Raw genomic sequence first — 25,446 nt, forward strand, 5'->3', positions numbered from 1 at the left:
AGTATGGGAGATGTGGGTTCAGTCCCTGGGTTGGGAAGATCCCCTGGAGAAGGAAATAGCCACCCACTCAAGTATTCTTCCCTGGGGAATCCCATTGACAGAGGAGCCTGGCAGGCTACAGTTCAAGGGGTTGCAAAAGAGTCAGGCATGATTTAGCAACTAAACAACAACAGCAAGGCTTGACTACATGTATTTCCCAGTCAAAAATTTTCATATACATTCTCCTCCAACTCCAAACTCTGATAGTTTCTCAGGGCTAGCTGAGAGACTGTCTCCCAGGCTATAGTCCTCAGTATGATAACTGAGTAAAATTCAACTTACAGCTCTTATGTTGAGCTTTTTTTTCTCCCCCAGTTGACTCCTGCAACTTATATCTTTCTGGGCCAGTCTCCTGGGCATAGTAAAGCAATACTGATGAGGCCAGTCATGTCTTCACCCAGCTGCATCTTGGCAGGCAAGCCTTGGTGCAAGGAAAGGGGTCAGGAGAGAGACAGGTGTGAACAATGAAGCACCGAAAGGAGAGAAACTGTGTCAAACAAGACTCTGCCATTCCTAATCCTGTGACTCTAGGCAAGCAATCATGACCTCTCTGTATCTCAATTTCATCAAAAAAGGAGAGAATCACGAAATTAACGTGAGACCCAGTGCTTAGTACAATGACTGAGCCCAAGGAATGCTCTGCAAGCCCCCTCCCTCCCATCACTGTGATCAGTTAGCTTGTCTGTGTTCCCTGAGTACCTAAGTGCCACAGAAGATCCTACTACTTCTTGCCACACCCCCACAGCTGGATCCTCCCCTCCTTCCAGTGCCCCAGGCCCAGCTCCAGATGCAACAATCTCACACTCACCCCTGCTGAGCAGTCCCTGTTTAACAAGTGTTTGGGGAATTTCTCATGACCATTATGACGAGATGAGAGCAGACTTTCCCTTCTTCTAATCCTTCTGCAGCTTTTCTTCTCCCTGGAACACAGCAAATCCCTGGATTTGCCTGGACCTGTTGCACCCGGGAGAGCTCCTTAAATACCAGCGGCCAGCCTTTGTCTTGTCCTTGTCTTCAGCCCCACCACCCCGGCAGGAAAAGCAGGCTGAAAGCATCGTGGAGAGTCGGAGGGCAGGTGCCATCCGAAGTGAACCAACCATCGCTGAGATGAGAGACATGAGTGACGACGAGAGCACTGGGGATACTGTGTCAGCCCTGGGGGTAAGCCTGCCCTGGCCGGGCACAGAGCTGGGAGAATTCGGGGCTGGGTGTCTGGGGAGAGTCGCTTTCAGGCAAAGCACGGAGGGGTGCTTCTGACTTTCCTGAGAGCCAGGACCACCTGGGCTTCTGGTTAAAACGCAGGTTCTGATTTGAGCAGGTCTGGGAACTTCTCACAAGCTCCCAGGTGAGATGGCTGCTGCCAGTCCACAGACCTGGGAGACCTAGAGGAACTCTGGTTGCAGGGTCTTCAAGAGCGTGGTCAGATGCTTGCAGAGTTTGGCTTCCAGGGGGACTTAAGTGGCTAGGCAGCACCCACTGGGCTGCTGGCTTCCATAATATGCTCCTCAAGATCCTAGTTGTGTTGCTGGACAAAATCTTAGCTTTCTCTGCCCCTGAAGCCGAATAAAAAATATGGAGACAGAGTCTGGAGGAAATAGAAAGGCTTTAATTCTCAGCCAGTGGAGGGGGAACACAGTAGGTTCATGCCTCAAAAACTGTGCCCCCTGCTCGAGGAGTCTAGAGGTTTATATAAGATGAGGGCTTGCAGTCAGGAGTCCGTGATGAGGAACAAAGGTATTAGGATCTTGACTGCTTTCTCTTGCATTGTTTCCAAGACAGTCCTGGGCTGGCGCCAGTAACCCAGTGACTGAGTCTGGCAGTTTGGTGGCTCTGCGGCCTTCCTTCTGATGTGTAACTACCAGGGGAAGTGTGTTTTAAGGGTAAACATCAGATACAGGATGTATTCAGCATAAAATCAAAGGATAATAGGTGTGAAATGTAACTCCTGCAGAGTTAGGGAGCAGAAAAGCAAACTTCGTTACAGACATGCAGAGTTAGGAGCAGTTAAAGTAAAAAAACTAGGAATGTTCAGGCCTGCTTACCATTGTCTTGACCTTCTTTGTTCTCAGGAATGGGAAAGAAAAAAACTCATTCCTCTTTTTCCCTTTTCGCTGCAACAGTTGGAAATGTAAACACCTGTTATCTGGTCCTGGGACCCCATGTGGCACCAGATTCTGGGGGATGCCCTAAACTACCCAGTCACAGACCAACTGGAGGCGAAGGTGGCACTGATTTAGAGACTTTGCTGATGTCGACTAAAAACTACACTCACAACCTGAAAGTAGAAAGTTATTTTATTCGGTGAAAATGTTTAGGGCTCCGAGCCTGGGAGACAGCATCTCAGTAGCTCTGAGAAAACTGCTCCAAGGACGCAGGAGGGGAAGTGAGGCTACAAACAAGTTTGTAACAAAGGGAGCAGCCAATCTGAACATCGAAGATCAGATATTAAGTTAAGGAGTTTGGCGTTCTATGTACAGGAAGCTGCAAGCCTCTGGGCTCACTGAAATTTGTTCCTTTCATGTACACCTCAGCTATCTGGGGCCAAATCCTATTTCCTTGTTCACCTTAAGGAGTGAGGATGTGGCAGATGGCTGCTTCTTGCATTCCCCCAGCTCCTCAGCAATCACCGTGGGGGGTAGCAGCATCCATGGAGCCCTCATTCACATTTGGAGGCCAGAAATCGCTGATGGCTGTGACATTTCTTGTTTAGTGATATGGCAGGATATGTCTTCACTTCACACTGTTGTCTGTGATGCTCCCACCAAGGTTGATTTCAAACAACTGTAGGAAAAAGCATGTGCTTCAGTGTAAAGTCGTGCGTTGCTCACAGTGTACTTCCTGTTGGCACAAGGCTCTACCCCTGTACTACCTTTGAGCTTACAGTTCTGCGAGTTGTAGGTGCCTGATGCTGGAACTCACACAGTTCAACATCCCCCCCCCCAAAAAAAAATTCCAATACCAAATTTTCAAATGGGCAGAGGATCTGAATAGACATTGTATTTCCAAGACATACAGATGACCAACAGACACATGAAAAGATACTCAAGGTTGCTAATCATCAAGGAAATTCAAGTCAAAGCCACCATGAGATATCACCTTATACCTCTCTGAGCAGCTATTAGCAAAAAGACAACAAAGAAGTGTTGATGTGGATGCAGGGAGAAGGGAACCCTTGCTCTGTTGGTGGGAATGTAAATTGGTACAACAATTGTTGCTGGCTGAAATCTTGGCTTTCTCTGCAGATCGAAGCCGAATAAAAATAATACAGAGTGTGGGGGAAATAAAAAGGTGACTTTCATTCTCAGTTGGCGGAGAGGGGAACCCAGTGGGCCCATGCCTCAAGAACTGTGTCCCCACCATGAGGAGTCTAGGGGCTTATACAAGATGAGGGCTCACAGTCAGGGGTCGGCGATGAGGAACAAAGGTTTTAAGATCTTGTCTCCTTCCTCTTCCATTGTTTAAAAAGCAGTCTTGGGCTGTCAGTAACCCAGTAATTAAGTCTGGCAGTTTGGTGGCTCTGGAGCCTTCTTTATGGTATGTAGAAAAGAACTACAAAGGGAGGAGATAATAGCTGTGAAATGTAGCTCCTACAGAGTCAGGGGCAGAAAAAGAAAACTCAGTTACAGACATGCAGAGCTTGGAGCAGTTAAAGTAAAAAAACTAGGAATGTTCAGGCCTGCTCACTGTTCTCTTTATCTTCTTTGTTCTCAGGGATGGGAAAGAAAAAACTCATTCCTCTTTTTCCTTTTCACTGCAACATTATGGAAAACAGCATGGAAGTGCCTTGAAAAATTAAAAACAGCACTACCGTATAATCCAGCAATTCTACTCCTGGGTATTTATCCAACAAAAATGAAAACACTAATCTGAAAAGATATATGAATCCCTGTGTTCACGGTGGGATTTCCTGATGGCTTGGTGGTAAGGAATCTGTCTGCCAATACAAGAGACGGGTGTTCAATCTCTGGTCCAGGAAGATCCCCTGGAGATGCAAATGGCCACCCACTCCAGTATTCTTGCCTTGGGAAATCCCATGGACAGAGAGGAGCCTGGCAGGCTACAGTACATGGGGTCACAAAAGAGTCAGACACAACTTAGCAACTAAACAACAACGACATGTTCACTGCCGCATTATTTACAATAGCCACTATACGGAAGCAACCCAAGTGTCCACTGATAAAGGAATAGATGAAGAAGTGGTAGGAATTCACTGGTGTTGCAGTGGCTAAGACTCCGCACTTTTACCGCCAAGGGTTTGGGTTCAATTCTTGACCAGGAAACTAAGATCCTGCAAGCCGTACAGCATGGCCAAAAAGAAGCAGTGGTATACACACAAACACACACAGACACACACACGCACACACACTGGAATACTTCTTAGCCATAAGAGAGAATGGAATCCTGCCGATAGAACTAGACGATAATACCATGAAATTAAAATTGACTTAATCCTAAGTGAAACAAGTCAGACAGAGAAAGACAAATCCTGTTATGCTTTCACTTACCCGTGGAATCTAGAAGATGAAACAAATGAAGAAACATAAGAAAAGAGAATCAGAGTCATAGATACAGAGAACAAACAGGCCGTCGCCCGAGGGGGTAAAAGGTGAGAGGAAGAGAGGAACAGGTGAGGGACAGTAAGAGGTAAAAAATGAATCACAGGCATGGAAGGTGCAATGTGGAGAGCAGAGTCCATAACTATGTAATGTCTTTGTAGGGTGACATACTGTAACTAGATCATTTTGAAAAGTATAGCAATAGCGAGTCACTGGGTTATGCACCAGGAACAAACACAATGCTGTAGTTCAATTACACTTCAAAAACAAACTCATGGGGAAAGAGATTAGATGAGTGGCTGCCAGAGGCTGGAAAAGAGGAATTGGATGAAAGTGACCAAAAGGTACAAACTCCCAGTTTCAGAAGTGCTAGGGGTATAAAGTACAGCAAGGTAAATAAAATTAACAACGCTGTATGTTACACATGAAGATTGGGAATTGAGTAAATCCTAAGCATTCTTATCATAAGGAAAAAATTTTTTTTCTTTCATTTTGTGTCTGTATGAGATGATGGATGTTCACTAAACTTATTGTGATAATTGTTTCATGATGTATGTAAGTCAGATCGTTATGCTGTACACCGTAAGCAGTGCTGTCTGTATGTCAACTACATCTCAATAACTGGAAGGAAAAAAGTCATAATTTTCACTTTTTTTGAAAAGTTTCCTTTTTTTTTGGCTGCACAGCATGCAGGATCTTTGTTCCCCACCCTGGGATCAAACCCTTGCCCCCTGCAGTGAAAGTGCAGAATCTTAACCACTGTACGGCCAGGGAAGTCCCTGAAAATTATCCTTTAACACTAGTAATATGAGGTGAAAACTACAGAGTCAGAGATGGGCAGTGGCATACCATTCTAGAGAATTTCAGCATTTATTCCCTTGCTTTTCATTTTATTTTTAAAAATTTTGTATATTTACTCACTTTTGCTGTGCTGGGTCTCTGTCTCCTGGAGGGCTTTTCTCTAGCTGTGGTGAGCAGGGGTTACTCTCTAGTTGTGACATGCAGGATCCTCATTGCGGTGGCTTCTCTTGTTGTGGGGCATGGGCTGCAGGGTGTCTGGGCTTCAGCAGTTGTGGCTCCTGGGCTCTAGAGCAGAGGCTCAGTAGCTGTGGCACGTGGGCTCAGTTGCCCCGAAGCATGTGGGATCTTCTCGAATCAGGGAGAGAACCCTTGTCTCCTGCACTGGCAAGTGGATTCTTTACCACTGAACCACCAAGGAAGCCCTATTCCCTTGTTTTGTTTTGTTTTGTTTTAAGGAGAAATTCACATAAAATTAACCTTTTTAAAGTGTACAATTTAGTTGCGTTTAGTACCTTCACAACGTTGTATAATGACCACTCTATCTAGTTCCAAAGCATTTTCATCACCCTCAAAGGAAAACTCACACCTATTAAGCAGTCATTCCCCCTTCTTCTCTCCCCCCAGCCCCTGGCAACCACCCATCTGCTCTCTGTCTCTATGGATTTACCTTTTCTGAATTTCCAGTATAAGTAGAATCCTACAACATGTGACATTTTTGTGCCTGGCTTCTTTCACCTAGCATAATGCTTTTGAGCTAATGTAGGTTGTGTCAGTACTTTATTTCTTTTTATAGCTGCATGATCTATTGTGTGTGTATACCACAATCTGTTTATTCACTCATCCATTGGTGGAAGTGTGGGCTGTTTCCACCTTCTGGTTATAGTAAATAGCATTATTATGAATATGCATATTCATATCTCTGTTTGAATGCCAGGTGTTTTTTTTTTAATTCTTTTAGAATTAGAATATATTTAGGAGTAGAATTGCTGAGTCATAAGGTAATTCTATTTTTAACTTCTTAAGAAACCACCAAATTGTTTTCCAACAGCAATTGCCCCATTTTAATTCCCGCGGGCAGCCTACAACGGTTCCAATTTCTCTGCATCCTTGCCTACACGCAGATGAACCTTGAAGACATTATGCTAAGTGAAATAAGACAGTCAAAAAGACAAATCCTCCAAGATTCCACTTATATGAAACAGCTAAAGCAGTCAGGTTCACAGAAACAAAAAGTAGAATGGAGGTTGCCAGAGCTGGGGAATATTAGTGTTTGTTGGATATAGAGCTTTAGTTTGCAAGATGAGAAAGTGCTGGAAGTTGGTTGTACAACAGTGAATATACTTAGCACTACCCACTCCAGTGTTCTTGCCTGGAGAATCCCAGGGGCGGGGCCGCCTTATGCGCTGGTGTCTATGGGGTCACACAGAGTCGGACACAACTGAAGCGACCTAGCAGCAGCAGCAGCAGCAACTGAACCGTACACCTAAAAATGATCAATTTTATTATGTTTGCTGTTTCGTTTTTATTTTTAACACGATGTGGGGAAAAAAAGAGTTGTCTACCCAGGGTAATGTGTAACCAACAGAAGCCACTCATGTCCCTGAGAAGCCTCGTGATCCCCTGTCTTTCACCCATCTTCTCCGTGATTCCCGAGGGTCACGCCCTTTAGTACATGGGCACCCTAATAGGTGAGGTCAAATTCTGTTCTTGGAAAGTAAACTTAGGAACCTTGTAATGTCTCTGAAGCTTACTCACCAGGTGTATCAGCATGATTGGCAGCCTTTCTGCCTTGGAGGCATCTGATAAAATCTTGGGCCTGATTCAATGTATCATGGGCCTGATTCAATGACGGCAGAGTCTGACCTGCAGAGCGAGAAAGCTTGGATCTGGCATGTTCTCTCCCTCCTCCTTCCACCCACGTTGCAGAGTTGGGTTCCAATGGCCAGAACCCAGCAGGCCTGGGCAAGGTGTAGTTGACCCCACTGCGCACCAGGCTTGGGAAGTCTTGTGTCCACCTCTCAGACCCCTGCACCAGGAGTGCTGCCTGTGTGGAGGGCTGGGTGCAAGCCGGGACCTGTTAATTACTCCTTCCTTATCTAGGCCTGGAATGGGGATGACCCAGAGCTGTTTCCTGCCTTCCTGCCCCTCCTCCCAATCAAACAGTGCACACACACCTTGGTAGCAGCCTCGCTTTGTGTCCTCCGAGACATGTGCAGGTACTCTAATGCGATATACAGGTTCCTAAGGAAACCCCCATTCTATAACATAGCATATAAATAAAGTACAGAGCTTAAGAGGAAAACAGGGTTGAGGCGGACCGCCAGTAATTTTAACCTCTGAACACAAACAAAAGCAAATGCAGTCTAAAAGACAACGGCCTGAGTAAATCTTTACTGTTGTTTGTACCCAGCAGGCCATAGGGTGCTTGCTTGCTCCTTTAAAATGAGGGTCCTTAGGTGGTTTGCTTCTACTAGAGAGCTGTTTCATCACAATTTAAAATCTGATTGAAAATCCATGGCGGTCCAGTGCTTAGGACTCGATGCTTTCACTATCTGGGACCTGTGTCCAACCCCCTAGTTGGAGAAAGAAAATTCCACAAGCTGCACAGCTCAGGCAAAAAGTCAAGCATCTGATTTTGACTGTAATCAATTAAAGCAAACAAACCAATATATCAGTTCAGTTCAGTCACTCAGTGGTGTCCAACTCTGCAACCCCATGGACTCCAGCATGCCAGGCTCCCTGTCCATCACCAACTCCTGGAGCTTGCTCAAACTCATGTCCATCAAATCGGTGATGCCATGCAACCATCTCATCCTCTGTCATCCCCTTCTCCTCCTGCCTTCCATCTTTTCCAGCATTAGGGTCTTTTCCAATGAGTTAGTTCTTCATATCAGGTGGCCAAAGTATTGGAGTTTCAGCTTCAGCATCAATTCTTCCAATGAATGTTTAGGACTGCTTTCCTTTAGGATGGACTGGTTTGATCTCCTTGAAGTCCCAGGGACTCTCAAGAGTCTTCTCCAACACCACAGTTCAAAAGCATCAATTCTTTGGCGCTCAGCTTTCCTTATAGTCCAACTCACATCCATACATGACTACTGGAAAAACCATAGCTTTGACTATATGGACCTTTGCTGGCAAAGTAATGTCTCTGCTTTTTAATATGCTGTCTAGGTTGGTCATAGCTTTTCTTCCAAGGAGTAAGCATCTTTTAGTTTCATGCCTGCAGTCACCATCTGCAGGGATTTTGGAGCCCCCCAAAATAAAGTCTCTCACTGTTTCCATTGTTTCCTCATCTATTTGCCATGAAGTGATGGGACCAGATGCCATGATTTTCATTTTTTGAATGTTGAGTTTTAAACCAGCTTTTTCACTCTCCTCTTTCACTTTCATCATGAGTCTTTTTAGTTCTCCTTCACTTTCTGCCGTAAGGGTGGTGTCATCTGCATATCTGAAGTTATTGACATTTCTCCCAGCAATCTTCATTCCAGCCTGTGCCTCATCCAGCCTTCATCCAGCCAGCACATCCATTTTGCATGATGTACTCTGCCTATAAGTTAAATAACCAGGGTGACAATATACAGCCTTGATGTACTTCTTTCCCAATTTGGAACCAGTCTGTTGTTTGGAACCATGTTTGGAACCATGTCCAATTCTAACTGTTGCTTCTTGACCTGCATACAGATTTCTCAAGAGGCAGGTAAGGTGGTCTGGTATTCCCATCTCTTGAAGAATTTCCCAGTTTGTTGTGATCCACACAGTCAAAGGCTTTGGTGTAGTCATTGATGAAGAAGTAGATGTTTTTCTGGAAATCTCTTATGTTTTCTTTTTCTATGATCCAATGGATGTTGGCAATTTGATCACTGGTTTCTCTGCCTGTTCTAAATCCAGCATGAACATCTGGAAGTTCACAGTTCATGTACTGTTGAAGCCTGGCTTGGAGAATTTTGAGCATTACTTTGCTAGTGTGTGAGATGAGTGCAGTTGTATGGTAGTTTGAACATTCTTTGGCATTGCCTTTCTTTGGGATTGGAATGAACACTGACCTTTTCCAGTCCTGTGGCCACTGCTGAATTTCCAAATTTGCTGGCATATTGAGTGCAGCACTTTCACAGCATCATCTTTTAGGGTTTGAAATAGCTCAACTGGAATTCCATCACCTCCACTAGCTTTGTACGTAGTGATGCTTCCTAAGGCCCACTTGACTTCAGGATGTCTGGCTTTAGGTCAGTGATCACACCATCGTGGTTATCTGGGTCATGAAGATATTTTTTCTATAGTTATTCTGTGTATTCTTGCCACCTCTTCTTAATATCTTCTGCTGCTGTTAGGTGCATACCATTTCTGTCCTTTCTTGTGCCCATCTTTGCATGAAATGTTCCCTTGGTATCTATAATTTTCTTGAAGAGATCTCTAGTCTTTCCCATTCTACTGTTTTCCTCTATTTCTTTGCATTGATCACTGAGGAAGGCTTCCTTATCTCTCCTTGCTATTCTTTGGAACTCTGCATTCACATGGGTATATCTCCTTTTCTCCTTTGCCTTTAGCTTCTCTTCTTTCTCCTCCACAGACAGCCATTTTGCCTTTTTGCATTTCTTTTTCTTGGGGATGGTCTTGATCATTGCCTCCTGTACAATGTCACAAACCTCTGTCCATAGTTCTTCAGGTACTCTATCAGATCTAATCCTTTGAATATATTTGTCACTTCCACTGTTTAATCGTGAGGGATTTGATTTAGGTCATACCTGAATGGTCTAGTAGTTTTCCCTAGTTTCTTCAATTTAAGTCTGAATTTTGCAATAAGGTGTTCATGATCTGAGCCACAGTCTGCTCCCAGTCTTATTTTTGCTGACTGTATAGAGCTTCTCCATCTTCAGCTGCAAAGAATGTACTCAATCTGATGTTGGTATTAACCAACTCGTGATGTCCATGTGCAGATTAGTCTCTTGTGTTGTTGGAAGAGAATGTTTGCTATGACCAATGCGTCTCTTTGAAAACTCTGTTAGCCTTTGCCCTGCTTCATTCTGTATTCCAAGGCCAAACTTGCCTGTTACTCCAGGTGTCTCTTGACTTCCTATTTTTGCATTCCAGTCCCCTTATAATGAAAAGGACATCTTTTTGGGTGTTAGTTCTAGAAGGTCTTGTAGGTCTTCATAAAATTGTTCAACTTCAGCTTCTTCAGCGTTACTAGTTGGGGCATAGACTTGGATTACTGTGATATTGAGTGGTTTGCCTTGGAAAAAACAGAGATCATTCTGTCGTTTTTGAGATTGCACCCAAGTACTGGACTTCAGACTCTTTTGTTGACTATGAGGACTACTCCATTTCTTCTAAGGGATTCTTGCCCACAGTATATTCAGATATAATGAATAATTATAATTCAGATATAATGGTCATGTGAGTCAAATTCGCCCTTTCCAGTCCATTTTAGTTCACTGATTCCTAAAATGTCGATGTTCACTCTTGACATCTCCTGTTTTCCCACTTCCAATTTGCCTTGATTCATGAAAATAACATTCCAGGCTCCTATGCAATATTCTAAAGGAGATCAGCCCTGGGTGTTCTTTGGAAGGAGTGATGCTAAAGCTGAAACTCCAGTACTTTGGCCACCTCATTCGAAAAGGAAAAGACTCATTGGAAAAGACTCTGATGCTGGGAGGGATTGGGGGCAGGAGGAAAAGGGGACGACAGAGGATGAGATGGCTGGATGGCATCACTGACTCGATGGACATGAGTTTGAGTGAACTCAGGGAGTTGGTGATGGACAAGGAGGCCTGGCGTGCTGCGATTCATGGGGTCGCAAAGAGTCAGACACAACTGAACGACTGAACTGAACTGATGCAATATTGTTCTTCATAGCATTGGACTGCATTTCCACCACCGGTCACATACACAGCTGGGAGTTGTTTATGCTTTGGCTCTGTTTCTTCATTCTTTCTGGAATTATTTCTCCACTCTTCTCCAGTAACATGTTGGGCACCTACCGACCTGGGAAGTTCATTTTTCAGTGCATATTTTTTGCCTTTTCATACTGTTCATGGGGTTCTCAAGGCAAGATTACTAAATTGGTTTGCCATTCCCTCTCCAGTGGGCCAAGTTTTGTCAGAACTCTCCAATGACCCATCAGTCTTGTGTGGGCATACAAGGCATGGCTCATAGTTTCAGTGAGTTAAACAAGGCTGTGGTCCATGTGATCAGTTTGATTAGTTTTCTGTTATTGTGGTTTACATTCTCTCTGCCCTCTGACAGATAAGGATAAGAGGCTTATGGAATCTTCCTGATAGGAGAGACTTGACTGCGGGGGAAACTGGGTCTTGTTCTGATGGGCAAGGCTGTGCTCAGTAAATCTTTAATTCAACTGTCTGTTGGTGGGTGGGGCTGTGTTCCCTCCCTGCCGTTTAACCTGAGACCCAACTATGGTGGAGATGATGAAGATAACGGTGACCTCCGTCACAAGGTCCTCCCCACACTCTGCTGCACTCGGTGCCCGACCCCACAGCAGGCCACCTCTGACCCACGGCTTCGCCGAAGACCCCTGGACACTCACAGGCAAGTCTGGGTTGGTCTTCGGTGGGGTCGCTGCTCCTTTCTCCTGGGTCCTGGTGTGCACGAGACACAGGAGTCTGTTTCCCTAGTCCTGTGTAAGTTCGTCTGCTCAGCAGCTCTCTGGTGGGGTTAATGGCGGCCTCCTCCAAGAGGACGTATGCCACACCGAGGTCTGCTGCACCCAGAGCCCCTGCCCCTGTGGCAGGCCACTGCTGAGCCATACCTCCACAGGAGACACTCACTCAAAGGCAGGTCTGGCTCAGTCTTGGAGGGTCTCTGGATCCTGGTGCGCACAAGATTTTGTTTGAGCCCTGCTAGCATCTGAGCTTCCCTCATAGCTCAGTTGCTAAAGAACCCACCTGCAATGCAGGAGACATTGTTACAATTCCTGGGTTGGGAAGATCCACTGGAGAAGGGATAGGTTACCCACTCCAGTATTCTTGGGCTTCCCTGATGGCTCAGCTGGTAATGAATCCCTGCAACGTGGGAGTGAAGTGAAGAAGTCGCTCAGTCGTGTCCAACTCTTTGCGACCCCATAGACTGCAGCCTGCCAGGCTCCTCTGTCCATGGGATTTTCCAGGCAATAGTACTGGAGTGGATTGCCATTTCCTGCTCCAGGGGATCTTCCCAACCCAGGGCTCAAATCCGGGTCTCCCGCATTGTAGAGAGACGCTTTAACGTCTGAGCCACCAGGGAAGTCGTGGGAGACCTAGGTTCAATCCCAGAGTTGGAAAGATCCCCTGGAGAAGGGAAAGGCTACCCACTCCAGTATTCTGGCCTTGAGAATTCCATGGACCACATAGACCATGTGGTCGCAAAGAGTCAGACACAACTGAGCAACTTTCACTTTTGGAGTGTCTCTGGGGGGTATGGAATTTGATTCTAAATGTGATTTCACCCCTCCTACGGTCTTGCTGGGGCTCTTCTTTGCCCCTGGACATGGGTATCTTTTTTTGGTGGGTTCTGACATTCTCCTGTTGATGATTGTTCATTAGCGAGTTGTAATTTTGGAGTTCTCAACAGGAGAAAATGAGTGCATGTCCTTCTACTTTGCCATCTTGAAAGCAAAAACCCATTTGTTTATACACACACATATATATACATAAGCGCTTATATATATGTATACATAGGTATATATATATATATATATATGCTTATATATGTGGCAACCCACTACCGTACTCTTGCCTGGAGTATACCTTGGACAGAGGAGCCTGGTGGGCTACAGTCCACAGGGTTGCAGAGTCAGTCACGACTGAGTGGCTGACACATACACACACATATATATAGGCTTCCCAGGTGGCCCTAGTGGTAAAGAATCCACTTGCCAATGCAGCAAACCTAAGAGACACGGGCTCAGTTTCTGGATCGGGAAGATCCCTTGGAGGAAGGTGTTGCAACCTCCTCAAATATTCTTGCCTGAAGAATCCCACGGACAGAGGAGCATGGCAGGCTACAGTCCATAGCTCGCAAAGAGTCAGACACCACTGAGTGTTCACTTTTCACTAGGGAACCTACAGCAGTTTCTGCGATAAAGGCCCACAACAAAACTTTAAATACTCCAGAACATTCCTAGTAGAGATGACATCAGCACTGTTCTGAAGCCCTGGTATCATCATCTGATCTCAGAATGATGCCTAATATTTGGCCTCTGCACTAGTGCTGAATCTCAGAGACAGTTTTGAGTGAAGTAGAAAACAGTAGCTTTATTGCTTTGCCAGGCAAAGAGGGACAGAGAGGACTCATGCCCTTCACAAACTGAGTCCCAACCCCGGAGCACTGGATGATGTGTTTTACAGCAATAGTTCAAGGAGGGGATTGCTGATAAAATTAGAGTGTGTGCCTAAACTCCTTTAAACTCAGTTCAATTCAGTCACTCAGTCATGTCCGACTCTTTGCAACCCCATGAATCGCAGCACGCCAGGCCTCCCTGTTCATCACCAACTCCCGGAGTTCACTCAGACTCATGTCCATCGAGTCCGTGATGCCATCCAGCCATCTCATCCTCGGTCGTCCCTTTCTCCTCCTGCCCCCAATCCCTCCCAGCATCAGAGTCTTTTCCAATGAGTCAGTTCTTCACATGAGGTGGCCAAAGTACTGCAGTTTCAGCTTCAGCATCATTCCTTCCAAAGAAATCCCAAGGTTGATTTCCTTCAGAATGGACTGGCTGGGTCTTCTTGCAGTCCAAGGGACTCTCAAGAGTCTTCTCCAACACCACAGTTCAAAAGCATCAATTCTTCGGTGCTCAGCCTTCTTCACAGTCCAACTCTCACATCCATACATGTCCACAGGAAAAACCATAGCCTTGACTGGACGGACCTTTATTGGCAAAGTAATGTCTCTGCTTTTGAATATGCTATCTAGGCTGGTCATAACTTTTCTTTCAAGGAGTAAACGTCTTTTAATTTCATGGCTGCAGTCACCATCTGCAGTGATTTTGGAGCCCCAAAAATAAAATCTGACACTGTTTCCACTGTTTCCCCATCTATTTTCATGAAGTGATGGGACTGGATGCCATGACCTTCGTTTTCTGAATGTTGAGCTTTAAGCCAAATTTTTGCTCTCCTCTTTCACTTTCATCAAGAGGCTTTTTAGCTCCTCTTCACTTTCTGCCATAAGGGTGTTGTCATCTGCATATCTGAGGTTATTGATATTTCTCCTGGCAATCTTGATTCCAGCTTGTGTTTCTTCCAGTCCAGCGTTTCTCATGATGTACTCTGCATAGAAGTTAAATAGTAGGGTGACAATATACAGCCTTGACGTACTCCTTTTCCTATTTGGAACCAGTCTGTTGTTCCATGTCCAGTTCTAACTGTTGCTTCCTGGCCTGCATACATATTTCTCAAGAGGCAGGTTAGGTGGTCTGCCATTCCCATCTCTTGAAGAATTTTCCACAGTTTATTGTGATCCACACAGTCAAAGGCTTTGGCATAGTCATTAAAGCAGAAATAGATGTTTTTCTGGAACTCTCTTGCTTTTTCCATGATCCAGCGGATGTTGGCAATTTGATCTCTGGTTCCTCTGCCTTTTCTAAAACCAGCTTGAACATCAGGGAGTTCACGGTTCACGTATTGCTGAAGCCTGGCCTGGAGAATTTTGAGCATTACTTTACTAGCATGTGAGATGAGTGCAATTGTGCAGTAGTTTGAGCATTGTTTGGCATTGCCTTTCTTTGGGATTGGAATGAAAACTGACCTTTTCCAGTCCTGTGGCCACTGCTGAGTTTTCCAAATTTGCTGGCATATTGAGTGCAGCACTTTCACAGTATCATCCCTCAGGACTTGAAACAGCTCAACTGGAATTCCACCACCTCCACTAGCTTTGTTGGTAGTGATGCTTTCTAAGGCCCACTTGACTTCACACACTAAGCGCAGGCGGCTGCCAGGGCCAAGAGGAGCTACCCACGTCCAAGGTCAGGAGCAGCAGCCTAGAGTGCCAGACTGGGATGGCACAGGAACGGCTGAGAGGAGCTACCCTGCACCCGAGGTCAGTGGCGGCTGAGAGGAGCTACCTCGCATCCGAGGTCAGTGGCGGCCGCAAGGAGACAACCCGCGTCCAAGGTCAGGGGCGGCCGGATGGATACACCTCGTGTCCCGAGGTCAGGGGCGGTGGGACAAGCCACCTCGCGCCCGAGGCCAGGGGTGGTGACCCTGAGGAGCCACTCTGAGCCCGAGGCCAGGGGCGGCAGCTGGGAGGAGCCACCGACGCCCGAGGCCAGGGCCGGCGGCTGGGAAGAGCAACCCGGGGAGCTTGGGTGCGCAGGCGCAGGAAGGCCTAGAGGAGCTATCCTTTAGTCTCTGTAATCTGATGGGTTTCTGTGGTTCCTTTAATCTTGAGAGCTTCTCTGGAATGAAGAATGCTGACATCTTCATTTGTTGTGGAGTTTGGGTTCTACAAAGAGTTTAAAGATATCATTATGTGTATCCCTTGAGGCAGAACCAGGACCCTACCCCAAGGCTGTATTGTTATTTGTTGGCTGTTTCTCTTGTCTCTACTTTCCCTCCCTTCCCAGATTAGCAACAGCTCAGTTCTACCCTTTGGGACTCAGGGAAAGTCATGGAGGTTGGAGTCTGTTCCTTACAAACAAGAAATGGGGTACACAGAAAGGCTTTTGTGCCCAGGAGCTGCACAGGGTCCTATTCAGTTTCAAGAACAGCCCAGGGATTTGCCACCCTGCTGAGTGATGCTAATTCAACATTTCACATCTTGGTTACTGTTAGGGACCAAACAACGGTCTCTAGGACCTGAGTCATGTTTACCAGAAAGAGACAGGATATGCGCTCATCCTGCCTGGCCAATCATGTAACGCCAGGTACTCCTGTAACGGAGACAAAGAACTGCCTGTATATAAGCTGCCATACTCCTTTGTTCGCGGCTCTTGTCAGATTCCCTTGTGTGGGATGAGACTTGGGCCCTAGCGCGCTAGGAATAAACAAACTCCCTTCTTGCGTTTGCAATACTGTGGTGGACTTGCTCTCTCGGTCGGTTTGGAGATACGGGCTTGGAGCATAACATCTGGGGGCTTGTCCGGGATCTCCGTCCCGCCGGGGAAGACAACTCTCCTGGTAGAGGGAGTAACCTCGTTAGGAGATAAGAGCTCTGAGCACCGGTGCTAACGTTGCAGAAACCCAGATTAAGTCCGCGGCCTGGTATCGTACTGGGGAGGCATCTGGCTGTAAAGTGCAGATGCAAGTCAGCGTAAGGCCGGGGCCTGGTTTCATGCTGGGGAGGCAGCTGGCTCTGGTTACTGGATTAAGTCAGCATAAGGCCGGGGCCTGGTTTCGTGCTGGGGAGGCAGCTGGCTCTGGTTACTGGATTAAGTCAGCGTAAGGCCGGGGCCTGGTTTCATGCTGGGGAGGCAGCTGGCTCTGGTTACTGGATTAAGTCAGCGTAAGGCCGGGGCCTGGTTTCGTGCTGGGGAGGCAGCTGGCTCTGTGAACATCCTGCAGGTAAGATTGAGTGCATTGTCGGTGGCCACCTTGTGTTTGTTATCTGTTTGTCTATTTGTGGTGTCTGCGCTGCTCTTTGTGTGCTCTGTTGGCTCCCAGTGTACTTTTCTGTGATCATGGGACAAACAACTTCTACTCCTTTATCTCTTATGATTAACCACTTCTCTGATTTCAAGTCTAGAGCTCAGAATCTTTCATTATTGGTAAAGAAGAGCAAACTGGTGAGTTTCTGTTCTGTTGAGTGGCCCACCTTTGACATCGGATGGCCGCAAGAGGGAACCTTCAATCCCCAAATTATCCAGGCAGTTAAAGAGAGGGTGCTTACTCCTAGTCCTGCCGGGCACCCAGATCAGACGCCCTACATTCTGGTCTGGCAGGATCTAGTGAGGAACCCGCTGGAATGGCTTAAACCCTTTGTTCTCGCTCCTCCTAAACCTCCCCGTCCCTCTTCCCCAACTCCAACCTCGCCAAGCCCACAGGTGCTAGTAATGAAGGCTTCCGAAGAAAAAGAAGAAAAAAAGGATGAAAATCGACCAAAGCTGGTATTCCAGGAATCTTCTCTGTATCCTAATCTGATAGATATGGAGACCGAATTGTTCCCACCCCCGTATGCAGATCCACATCTGCCCTTGCTTCCACAGGTTTCATTGGGAGAAGCCAGGAGGAGAACCGAGCCTTCAGCTCATCCCAGAGAAGGGGGCCCCGCCCAGGGAACTCAGGGAAAAAACAAGAGAAATGGCCAATGTAGCGGAAGAAGACCCAGAAGTCCCCTCCTCCACTGTTCACGCATTTCCGGTCCAGGCGGGACCAGCCAGAGAGGGTGGAGAGCGGACATATCAGTATTGGCCCTTTTCCACTAGTGATTCGTACAACTGGAAAACCCAGACTCCCTCCTTCTCTGAAAAACCACAGGGTCTTATTGATCTTTTAGAGTCTATCCTTTTTACTCATAATCCCACTTGGGATGATTGTCAGCAACTGTTACAGGTGCTTTTCACTACAGAAGAGCACGAGCGGATCCTGTCAGAAGCTCGAAAGAGTGTGCCAGGGTTGGATGGGAGGCCCACAATACAGCCTAACCTCATTGAGGAGGGATTCCCCTTGGTGCGACCCAACTGGGACTTTGAATGCGCTGAAGGTAGGGAGCGTCTCCGGGTATACCGTCAGACTCTTATGGCCGGCCTTAAAGCTGCCGCCAGAAAGCCAACTAATTTGGCCAAAATAAATTCAGTGAGGCAGGAACCAAATGAGAGCCCAGCAGCCTTCCTTGAAAGGATAATGGAAGCTTTTAGACAGTATACCCCTATGGACCCACAGGCAGATGAGTCACGAGCGGCAGTTATGTTAGCATTTGTAAATCAAGCAGCCCCTGATATTAGAAAATTACAAAAGATAGAGAGGTTAAATGAACAATCCTTGCAAGATCTAGTGAGGGCAGCTGAGAGAGTTTTTAATTATAGAGAGACCCCAGAAGAGAGAGAGGACCGCATTAGAAGAAAAGAAAGAGAATTTAGAGCTGAAGAAAACCGTAAAAATCAAAAAGAGCCGGCCCAGATATTTTTTGCTGGGGTTGAAAACAAAAACAGGTTCCAGAAAGGAAAAAAATTGGACTCAAAAACTGAAGAAAAAATGACAAGGCGTAAGCTTGAGAAAAACCAATGTGCGTTTTGCAAAGAGTTTGGACATTGGAAAGATAAATGCCCCAAGAAAAATCTAAAAGAGGGGCCCAAGAACCCCAAGAACGAGACTCCCTCTCCAGACAGTCATATCCTCTACGCGGGTGAGGATAGCGACTAGGGGGGTCTGGGCTCGAAGCCCCTCCCCGAGTCCTGGGTAACTATAAATGTGGAGGGGAAACCGGTTGGCTTCATGGTGGACACGGGAGCCCAATACTCAGTCTTAAACCAAAAAGATGGACCCATGTCTAAGAAAAGTAGCTGGGTGCAGGGAGCAACTGGGACTAAACGATATAGATGGACTACAAAACGGCATGTGAACTTGGGGGCCCACCAGGTAACCCATTCTTTTCTGGTGATACCTGAGTGTCCAGCGCCCTTGTTGGGAAGGGATTTACTGTCTAAAGTAAATGCCCAAATTCATTTCGACCACGGACAAGTGTCGGTTTTAGATGGGACCGGGCATCCTCTTCAGGTCTTGTCTCTGGCATTAAAAGATGAATACAGACTCTACTTGCCAGAGGCCCCAGCGACAATAAGCCCCGAAGTACAACCATGGGTTCAAAGATACCCTCAGGCCTGGGCTGAAACTGCAGGAATGGGACTAGCCAAACAGAGGCCCCCTATCATTGTGGAACTGAAAGCCAGTGCTTCCCCGGTGAGGGTACGACAGTATCCCATGAGTCAAGAGGCTCAACAAGGAATTACTCCGCATATACAACACCTCATAGATGCTGGGGTCCTAAAAAGGTGCCGGTCCCCATGGAACACTCCCCTGTTGCCTGTGAAAAAGCCTGGGGGAACTGATTTTAGACCGGTTCAAGATCTACGAGAAGTCAACAAATGGGTGAATGATATTCATCCTATGGTTCCTAACCCTTATACATCGCTAAGCAACTTGCCTCCAAACTACATTTGGTACACTGTTTTAGATTTAAAAGATGCCTTTTTCAGTTTGCCTCTTGCCCCCGCAAGCCAAGAGATCTTTGCCTTCGAATGGCAGGAAGACGGTGGTCAGTCCCCTGTGCAGCTGACATGGACTCGCTTACCACAGGGTTTCAAAAACTCGCCCACGTTATTTAATGAGGCCCTGGACGAAGACCTCCGTGAGTATCGGGGTTGAACACCCTACCATTGTTTTATTACAATATGTTGATGACCTTATGCTGGCAGCGGCTACAGAGAAAGAGTGCCAAGAGGCAACAGGTGACCTTCTCCAAACCTTGGGGACTTTAGGTTACCGGGCTAGTGCCAAAAAGGCCCAGATTACCAAGCAAGAGGTTACATATCTCGGTTATAAGATAAAACAGGGCCAGAGGTGGCTAACACAGGCTATGAAAGAAACCATCCTCCAGATCCCTGAGCCAGCTAACCCTAGACAAGTGAGAGAATTTCTGGGAATGGTGGGATATTGCTGGTTATGGATCTTGGGGTTTGCAGAAAAGGCCAGGCCCCTATATGAGGGGACCAAAGAAAACAAGGACTGGAAACGGACTGAGCCAATGAAAGAGGCCTTCCAAGAGCTCAGGCGAGCCTTGCTAGAAGCTCCTGCCCTTGCCCTCCCTGATCCGTCTAAGCCTTTCCAATTATTTGTAGATGAAAAGCGGGGGATGGGAAAAGGGGTACTAACACAGAGATGGGGACCATGGAAGCGACCTGTAGCTTACCTTTCCAAGAGACTGGACCCAGTGGCAGCCGGATGGCCACCTTGCCTCCGTATCATCGCGGCCACCACGCTCTTAGTCCACGATGCTGATAAACTGACTTATGGACAGAGACTCTTGGTCTACACTCCTCATGCCATAGAGAGAGTTTTAAAGCAGCCCCCAGGTAAATGGATTTCTAATGCCCGCTTGACGCACTACCAGGCCTTGCTACTTGACACCCCACGGATTCATTTCCAAACGCCCTGCACTCTAAATCCGGCCACTCTTTTGCCCAATCCGGGGGAAAATAGCCCCCTCCATGATTGTGATGAGATACTGGCCGGGGTAACAGCAATGCGAAAGGACTTAACCGATACTCCACTGGATAACAGTGAGCTAAAATGGTTCACAGACGGCAGCAGTTATGTAAAAGATGGACAGAGACGGGCGGGAGCCGCAGTAGTAGATGACTCTGGACGGACGATATGGGCAGAGGCCCTTCCCCCGGATACCTCAGCACAAAAGGCAGAGTTAATTGCCCTGATTCAAGCATTAGAGAGAGCCAAAGGAAAAAGAATAACTCTTTTCACTGACAGTCGCTATGCTTTTGGCATGGTACACATCCAGGGCCTGATATATCGGGAACGAGGGTTTTTGACAGCTAAAGGAAAAAAAATTAAAAACTTGCCTGAAATCCGTAGACTTTTAGAGGCTGTACAGATGCCTCGGGCTGTGTCAATAGTACACGTACCTGGACATCAGAAGGGTGACAGCCCCACGGCACAAGGGAATCGTGCCGCAGACCTGGCAGCTCGAAAAGTAGCTGATAAAGATTTCATCACCCCTGTGTTGGCGATCGGACTTCCACCTCCAGGTATGGGAACTCTGCCCCCAACCCCTGAGTATTCATCCACAGAATTTGCTTGGATCCAAAAATGCACCAACCTTCAAAAAGATAAAGATGGATGGTACCGAGACTCAGACGGCTACTTGATACTCCCTGCTCAGTTGGGACGGCAACTATGTGAGCATTTGCACTTGTCTACTCATCTGGGAGAAAAGAAGACTCTGATGCTCTTTCAAACTGCGCGCCTGCGATTTCCCCGGCACCAGACAACTGTAAAGAACATAGTGCATGCTTGTAAGGCATGTCAACAGATGAGGCCAGGAAAAGGACAACATGCAGGACTGAGGTATCGGGGAGAAGGACCAGGGCAACACTGGGAAATAGATTTCACCGAGGTAAGGCCAGGCAAGTATGGTTACCGGTACTTGTTAGTGTTGGTGGATACCTTCTCAGGGTGGGTGGAGGCTTTTCCTACAAAGGGAGAAACCGCGATGATAGTGGCAAAAAAGATTTTAGAAGAAATAGTTCCCAGGTTTGGCCTGCCAGTGACCATCGGCTCTGATAATGGACCTGCTGTTGTGAGTCAAATAGTTCAGAGCCTTGCCCTAGCCCTGGGGACTAAATGGAAGTTACATTGTGAATACAGTCCACAGAGCTCAGGGCAAGTAAAAAAAATGAATCAGACTCTAAAAGAAACTTTAACTAAATTGGCTATAGAGACTGGCGGGGACTGGGTGACCCTCCTTCCCTTCGCCCTCTTCCGTGCGCGTAATACTCCTTATCAACTTAATCTGACCCCATTTGAGATTCTGTATGGGAGACCTCCCCCTGTATGTCCAATATTTGAAGGGAAGAAACTACCGCCTCCCACATTGGGGCAACTCCAAGAGGCCTTGATGGCCTTAAGCAAGGTGCACTCTCGTGTCTGGAAACTGCTCCAGGAAATACATGTGGGTCAAAATAAGGGAACTATTCCCTCACATGACATTGGCCCAGGAGACTGGGTATGGGTCAAAAGGCACCAAACCAACGCACTAGAACCCAAATGGAAGGGTCCTTATGTTGTTCTTCTTACCACCCCAACTGCCCTAAAGGTTGACGGTATCGGGCCTTGGGTGCATTGCAACCACATACGCCCAGCTGCTTCAGCAGAGCAAGAAGACGCTAAGAAAAAATGGGAAGCATCTCTGCACCCATCCAACCCCTTGAGGCTAAAGCTTCGAAGGCGCCAATAGGACCAGGACAACTCGGCTGGGCCCTCTTGTGGATGACCCAGTTACTCTGCTCTGGAGTTGCCAGCGTGAACCCGCATCAACCCATCAAAATCACCTGGAAGCTGCAAAATGGACTAACACGAGAGGTGCTAAACTCCGCTACCGCAATACATCCACCAAACACATGGTGGCCAGACTTGTACTTTGACCTTAAGCCGATGGTAAATGTGCCTTGGGCTAGGGGTTATCTCCGAGAACAAGGGTTCTGGGCATGCCCAGGCGCACCCAGGCATGACTGGAAGACCTGTGGGGGGGCACAAGACTCTTATTGTAAAACTTGGGATTGTGTTACTTCTAATGATGGACCTCGGCCCTGGGAAGTAGGAAATCGAGATTTACTTAATTTTTCATTCGCCAAGCCCCTCCCTAGGGTCCTCGGAGATCCAACTTTTAGCTGTGAAAGTTGCAATTATGCACAAGTCAGAATAAGGTTCAATCCAGAAAAAAGCAAAAAAGAGGGGACCTGGATCTCTGGCCTATCTTGGGGGCTACAGACGAGGGAATCAGGAGGGTTTGGGGTTGATGGGAAAGGGATTATAGTAGTGAGCCAGGTCTTAGAGCCAATTCTTGTACACAGTATCGGGCCCAACAAAGTAAAAAAAGCTGGCTGTAACCCCCCGCCTAACGACTTCCATGCCAACATCTTTGGCAGTGAGTCCCGAAGCAGAAGCACTCGCTGAAATAGATCCCCTATGGAAGCTGATTAGGGCAGCTTATGCCACCCTGAATCAGACCCATCCTGAGGCAACTAAATCTTGTTGGTTATGTTACAACTTAATTCCCCCTTATTACGAAGCAGTAGGCCTCAATGCCTCTTATGACTTGGCCAACAGCACCGATCCTCCTCAGTGTCATTGGGGGGACCGAAAGGTGGGTCTGACGATGAAAGAGGTATGGGGAAAGGGCTTATGCATGGGCACGGTGTTACCAGCAAAGTCTCCACTTTGTGTGCATGTCGTCGAGCCTGATGATTTGCCTGTAGCTAAATGGTTAATATCTCAAATGGGGGGATGGTGGGTCTGTTCACACACGGGGCTAACTCCATGTCTGCATAGCTCAATCTTTGACCTCAAAGAAGAATTCTGTGTTATGGTGGCTGTCATGCCAAAGATTCTGTACCGACCAAAAAAAGCAATATATGATTATTGGGCCCAGAAATTAACTCTAATTCCTCCAAAAAGAACTTACAAAGTTAAGAGGGAACCTCTTACCACCATAACTATAGCAACTATGTTCGGTCTTGGAATAGCCGGGGCTGGAACCGGAATAACAGCTCTGTCCCTGCAAGGCCAAGGATTTAACTCCCTGAGAGCGGCCATAGATGAAGACATTACCTGTATAGAGCAATCTATTAGTCATTTAGAATCGTCTCTAACTTCTCTATCTGAAGTAGTTCTGCAAAACAGGAGGGGATTAGATATGCTCTTTCTGCAACAAGGGGGACTCTGTGCTGCCCTAGGAGAAGAGTGCTGTTTCTTTGTGGATCATACAGGAATAGTTAGAAAATCTATGGCCAAAGTGAGAGAAGGACTAGCCCAACGTAAACGAGAACGTGAGGCTCAACAGGGATGGTTTGAATCTTGGTTTCAACAATCCCCTTGGCTGACTACCTTAATCTCCACCTTGTTAGGACCCCTGCTAGTACTATTACTAATGCTTACCGTCGGCCCATGTATTATCAATAGACTTGTAGCCTTTGTAAAGGAACGCATAAATACAGTACAGCTGTTTGTGCTTTGACAACAATATCAAACTGTGTCTCAGGACCGAGAGGAAGATTCCTCTATATGATCTAAGGACAGGGGTGGAATGTTAGGTACCAAACGACGGTCTCTAGGACCTGAGTCATGTTTACCAGAAAGAGACAGGATATGCGCTCATCCTGCCTGGCCAATCATGTAACGCCAGCTACTCCTGTAACGGAGACAAAGAACTGCCTGTATATAAGCCGCCATACTCCTTTGTTCATGGCTCTTGTCAGATTCCCTTGTGTGGGATGAGACTTGGGCCCTAGCGCGCTAGAAATAAACAAACTCCCTTCTTGCGTTTGCAATACTGTGGTGGACTTGCTCTCGGTCGGTTTGGAAATACGGGCTCGGAGCATAACAGTTAAATTTTCGCATATAAACTTTTTCTTTTTAATTTCTGAAAAGCTTCATTTTCAGAAAGACCATTTTTATTTTTTGTTTGTATTACAACAGTAATACAAAGATCCTCTCAATTCCCTTTGGTGTCAGTCATCAAGTTTTGTCAATTTCCATCTTAAATCTCTCTCAAATGCATGTATTTCTCTAATCTCTGCCACCCTACAGTTCAAGCAACTGGCATCTCTGCCTGTGTCTGTGCTCAGTCACTTCAGTCATGTCTGACTCTTTGCAGACCTATGGACTGTAGCCTGCCAGACTTCTCTGTCCATGGAATTCTCCAGGCAAGAATACCAGAGTGGGTTGCCATTTCCTCCTCCAGGGGATCTACCTGACCCAGGGATTGAAACTGAGTCTCTTGTGTCTCCTGCATTGGCAGGTGGATTCTTGATCACTGATGCCACCCAGGAAAGGCCACCTTTTGCCTGTTCAACAGCAAAGAATGAATCTCTCTTCTCTTCCCCAAATCCACTGGTCTCTTGTCTCCGCATCACTTCTCTTCTAGGCGGCCACAGTGAGCTTTTAAAAACACAGCTCGATCACCCTCCATCCTCTCATGCCTTTTCTCTTCTCCTAGAACAAAAACCAAGCTCTCTCAGCCGGGCTCTAAGTCTGGCCCTACCCACTTCCCCAGCCTCCTTCTTCATTCACTCTTCCTGTCTGATGCTCTTCAGCTATACTGACCTTGCCATTTCTCTTCTACCACAGGGCCTTGGCATTTACTGTTCCTTATCTGGAAGGATCTCTCCACCACCCCATCGCCATCTCATCCCCCTTTGGTTTGCTGCTGTTCAGCTGCTAAGTTGTGTCCGACTCTTTGGGACCTCATGGACTGCAGCACACCAGGCTTTCCTGTCCTCCATTATTTCCCAGAGCCTACTCAAATTCACATCCATTGAGTCAGTGATGCCATCCAACCATCTCATCCTCTGTCACCCCTTCTTTTCCTCCCCTCAATCTTTCCCAGCATC

The 25,446-nt window shown here is 46.8% G+C and overlaps 1 protein-coding gene across 2 annotated transcripts in view; it reads left to right on the forward strand.

The window, feature by feature from the left end:
* The first annotated feature begins 1,072 nt into the window (after positions 1-1,072).
* SLC2A5 (solute carrier family 2 member 5) overlaps positions 1,073-25,446 on the forward strand; it is a 55,174-nt gene continuing 30,800 nt past the window's right edge. For both annotated transcript variants that reach the window (XM_069545771.1, XM_069545774.1), the window contains exon 1: positions 1,073-1,200. In XM_069545771.1, coding sequence (XP_069401872.1) covers positions 1,147-1,200 — 54 coding nt within the window. In that variant the 5' untranslated portion in view covers positions 1,073-1,146. The remainder of the gene's footprint in view (positions 1,201-25,446) is intronic.

Source organism: Ovis canadensis, chromosome 12 (assembly GCF_042477335.2).
Source record: "Ovis canadensis isolate MfBH-ARS-UI-01 breed Bighorn chromosome 12, ARS-UI_OviCan_v2, whole genome shotgun sequence".
In the NCBI taxonomy this organism is placed as follows: Eukaryota; Metazoa; Chordata; class Mammalia; order Artiodactyla; family Bovidae; genus Ovis; species Ovis canadensis.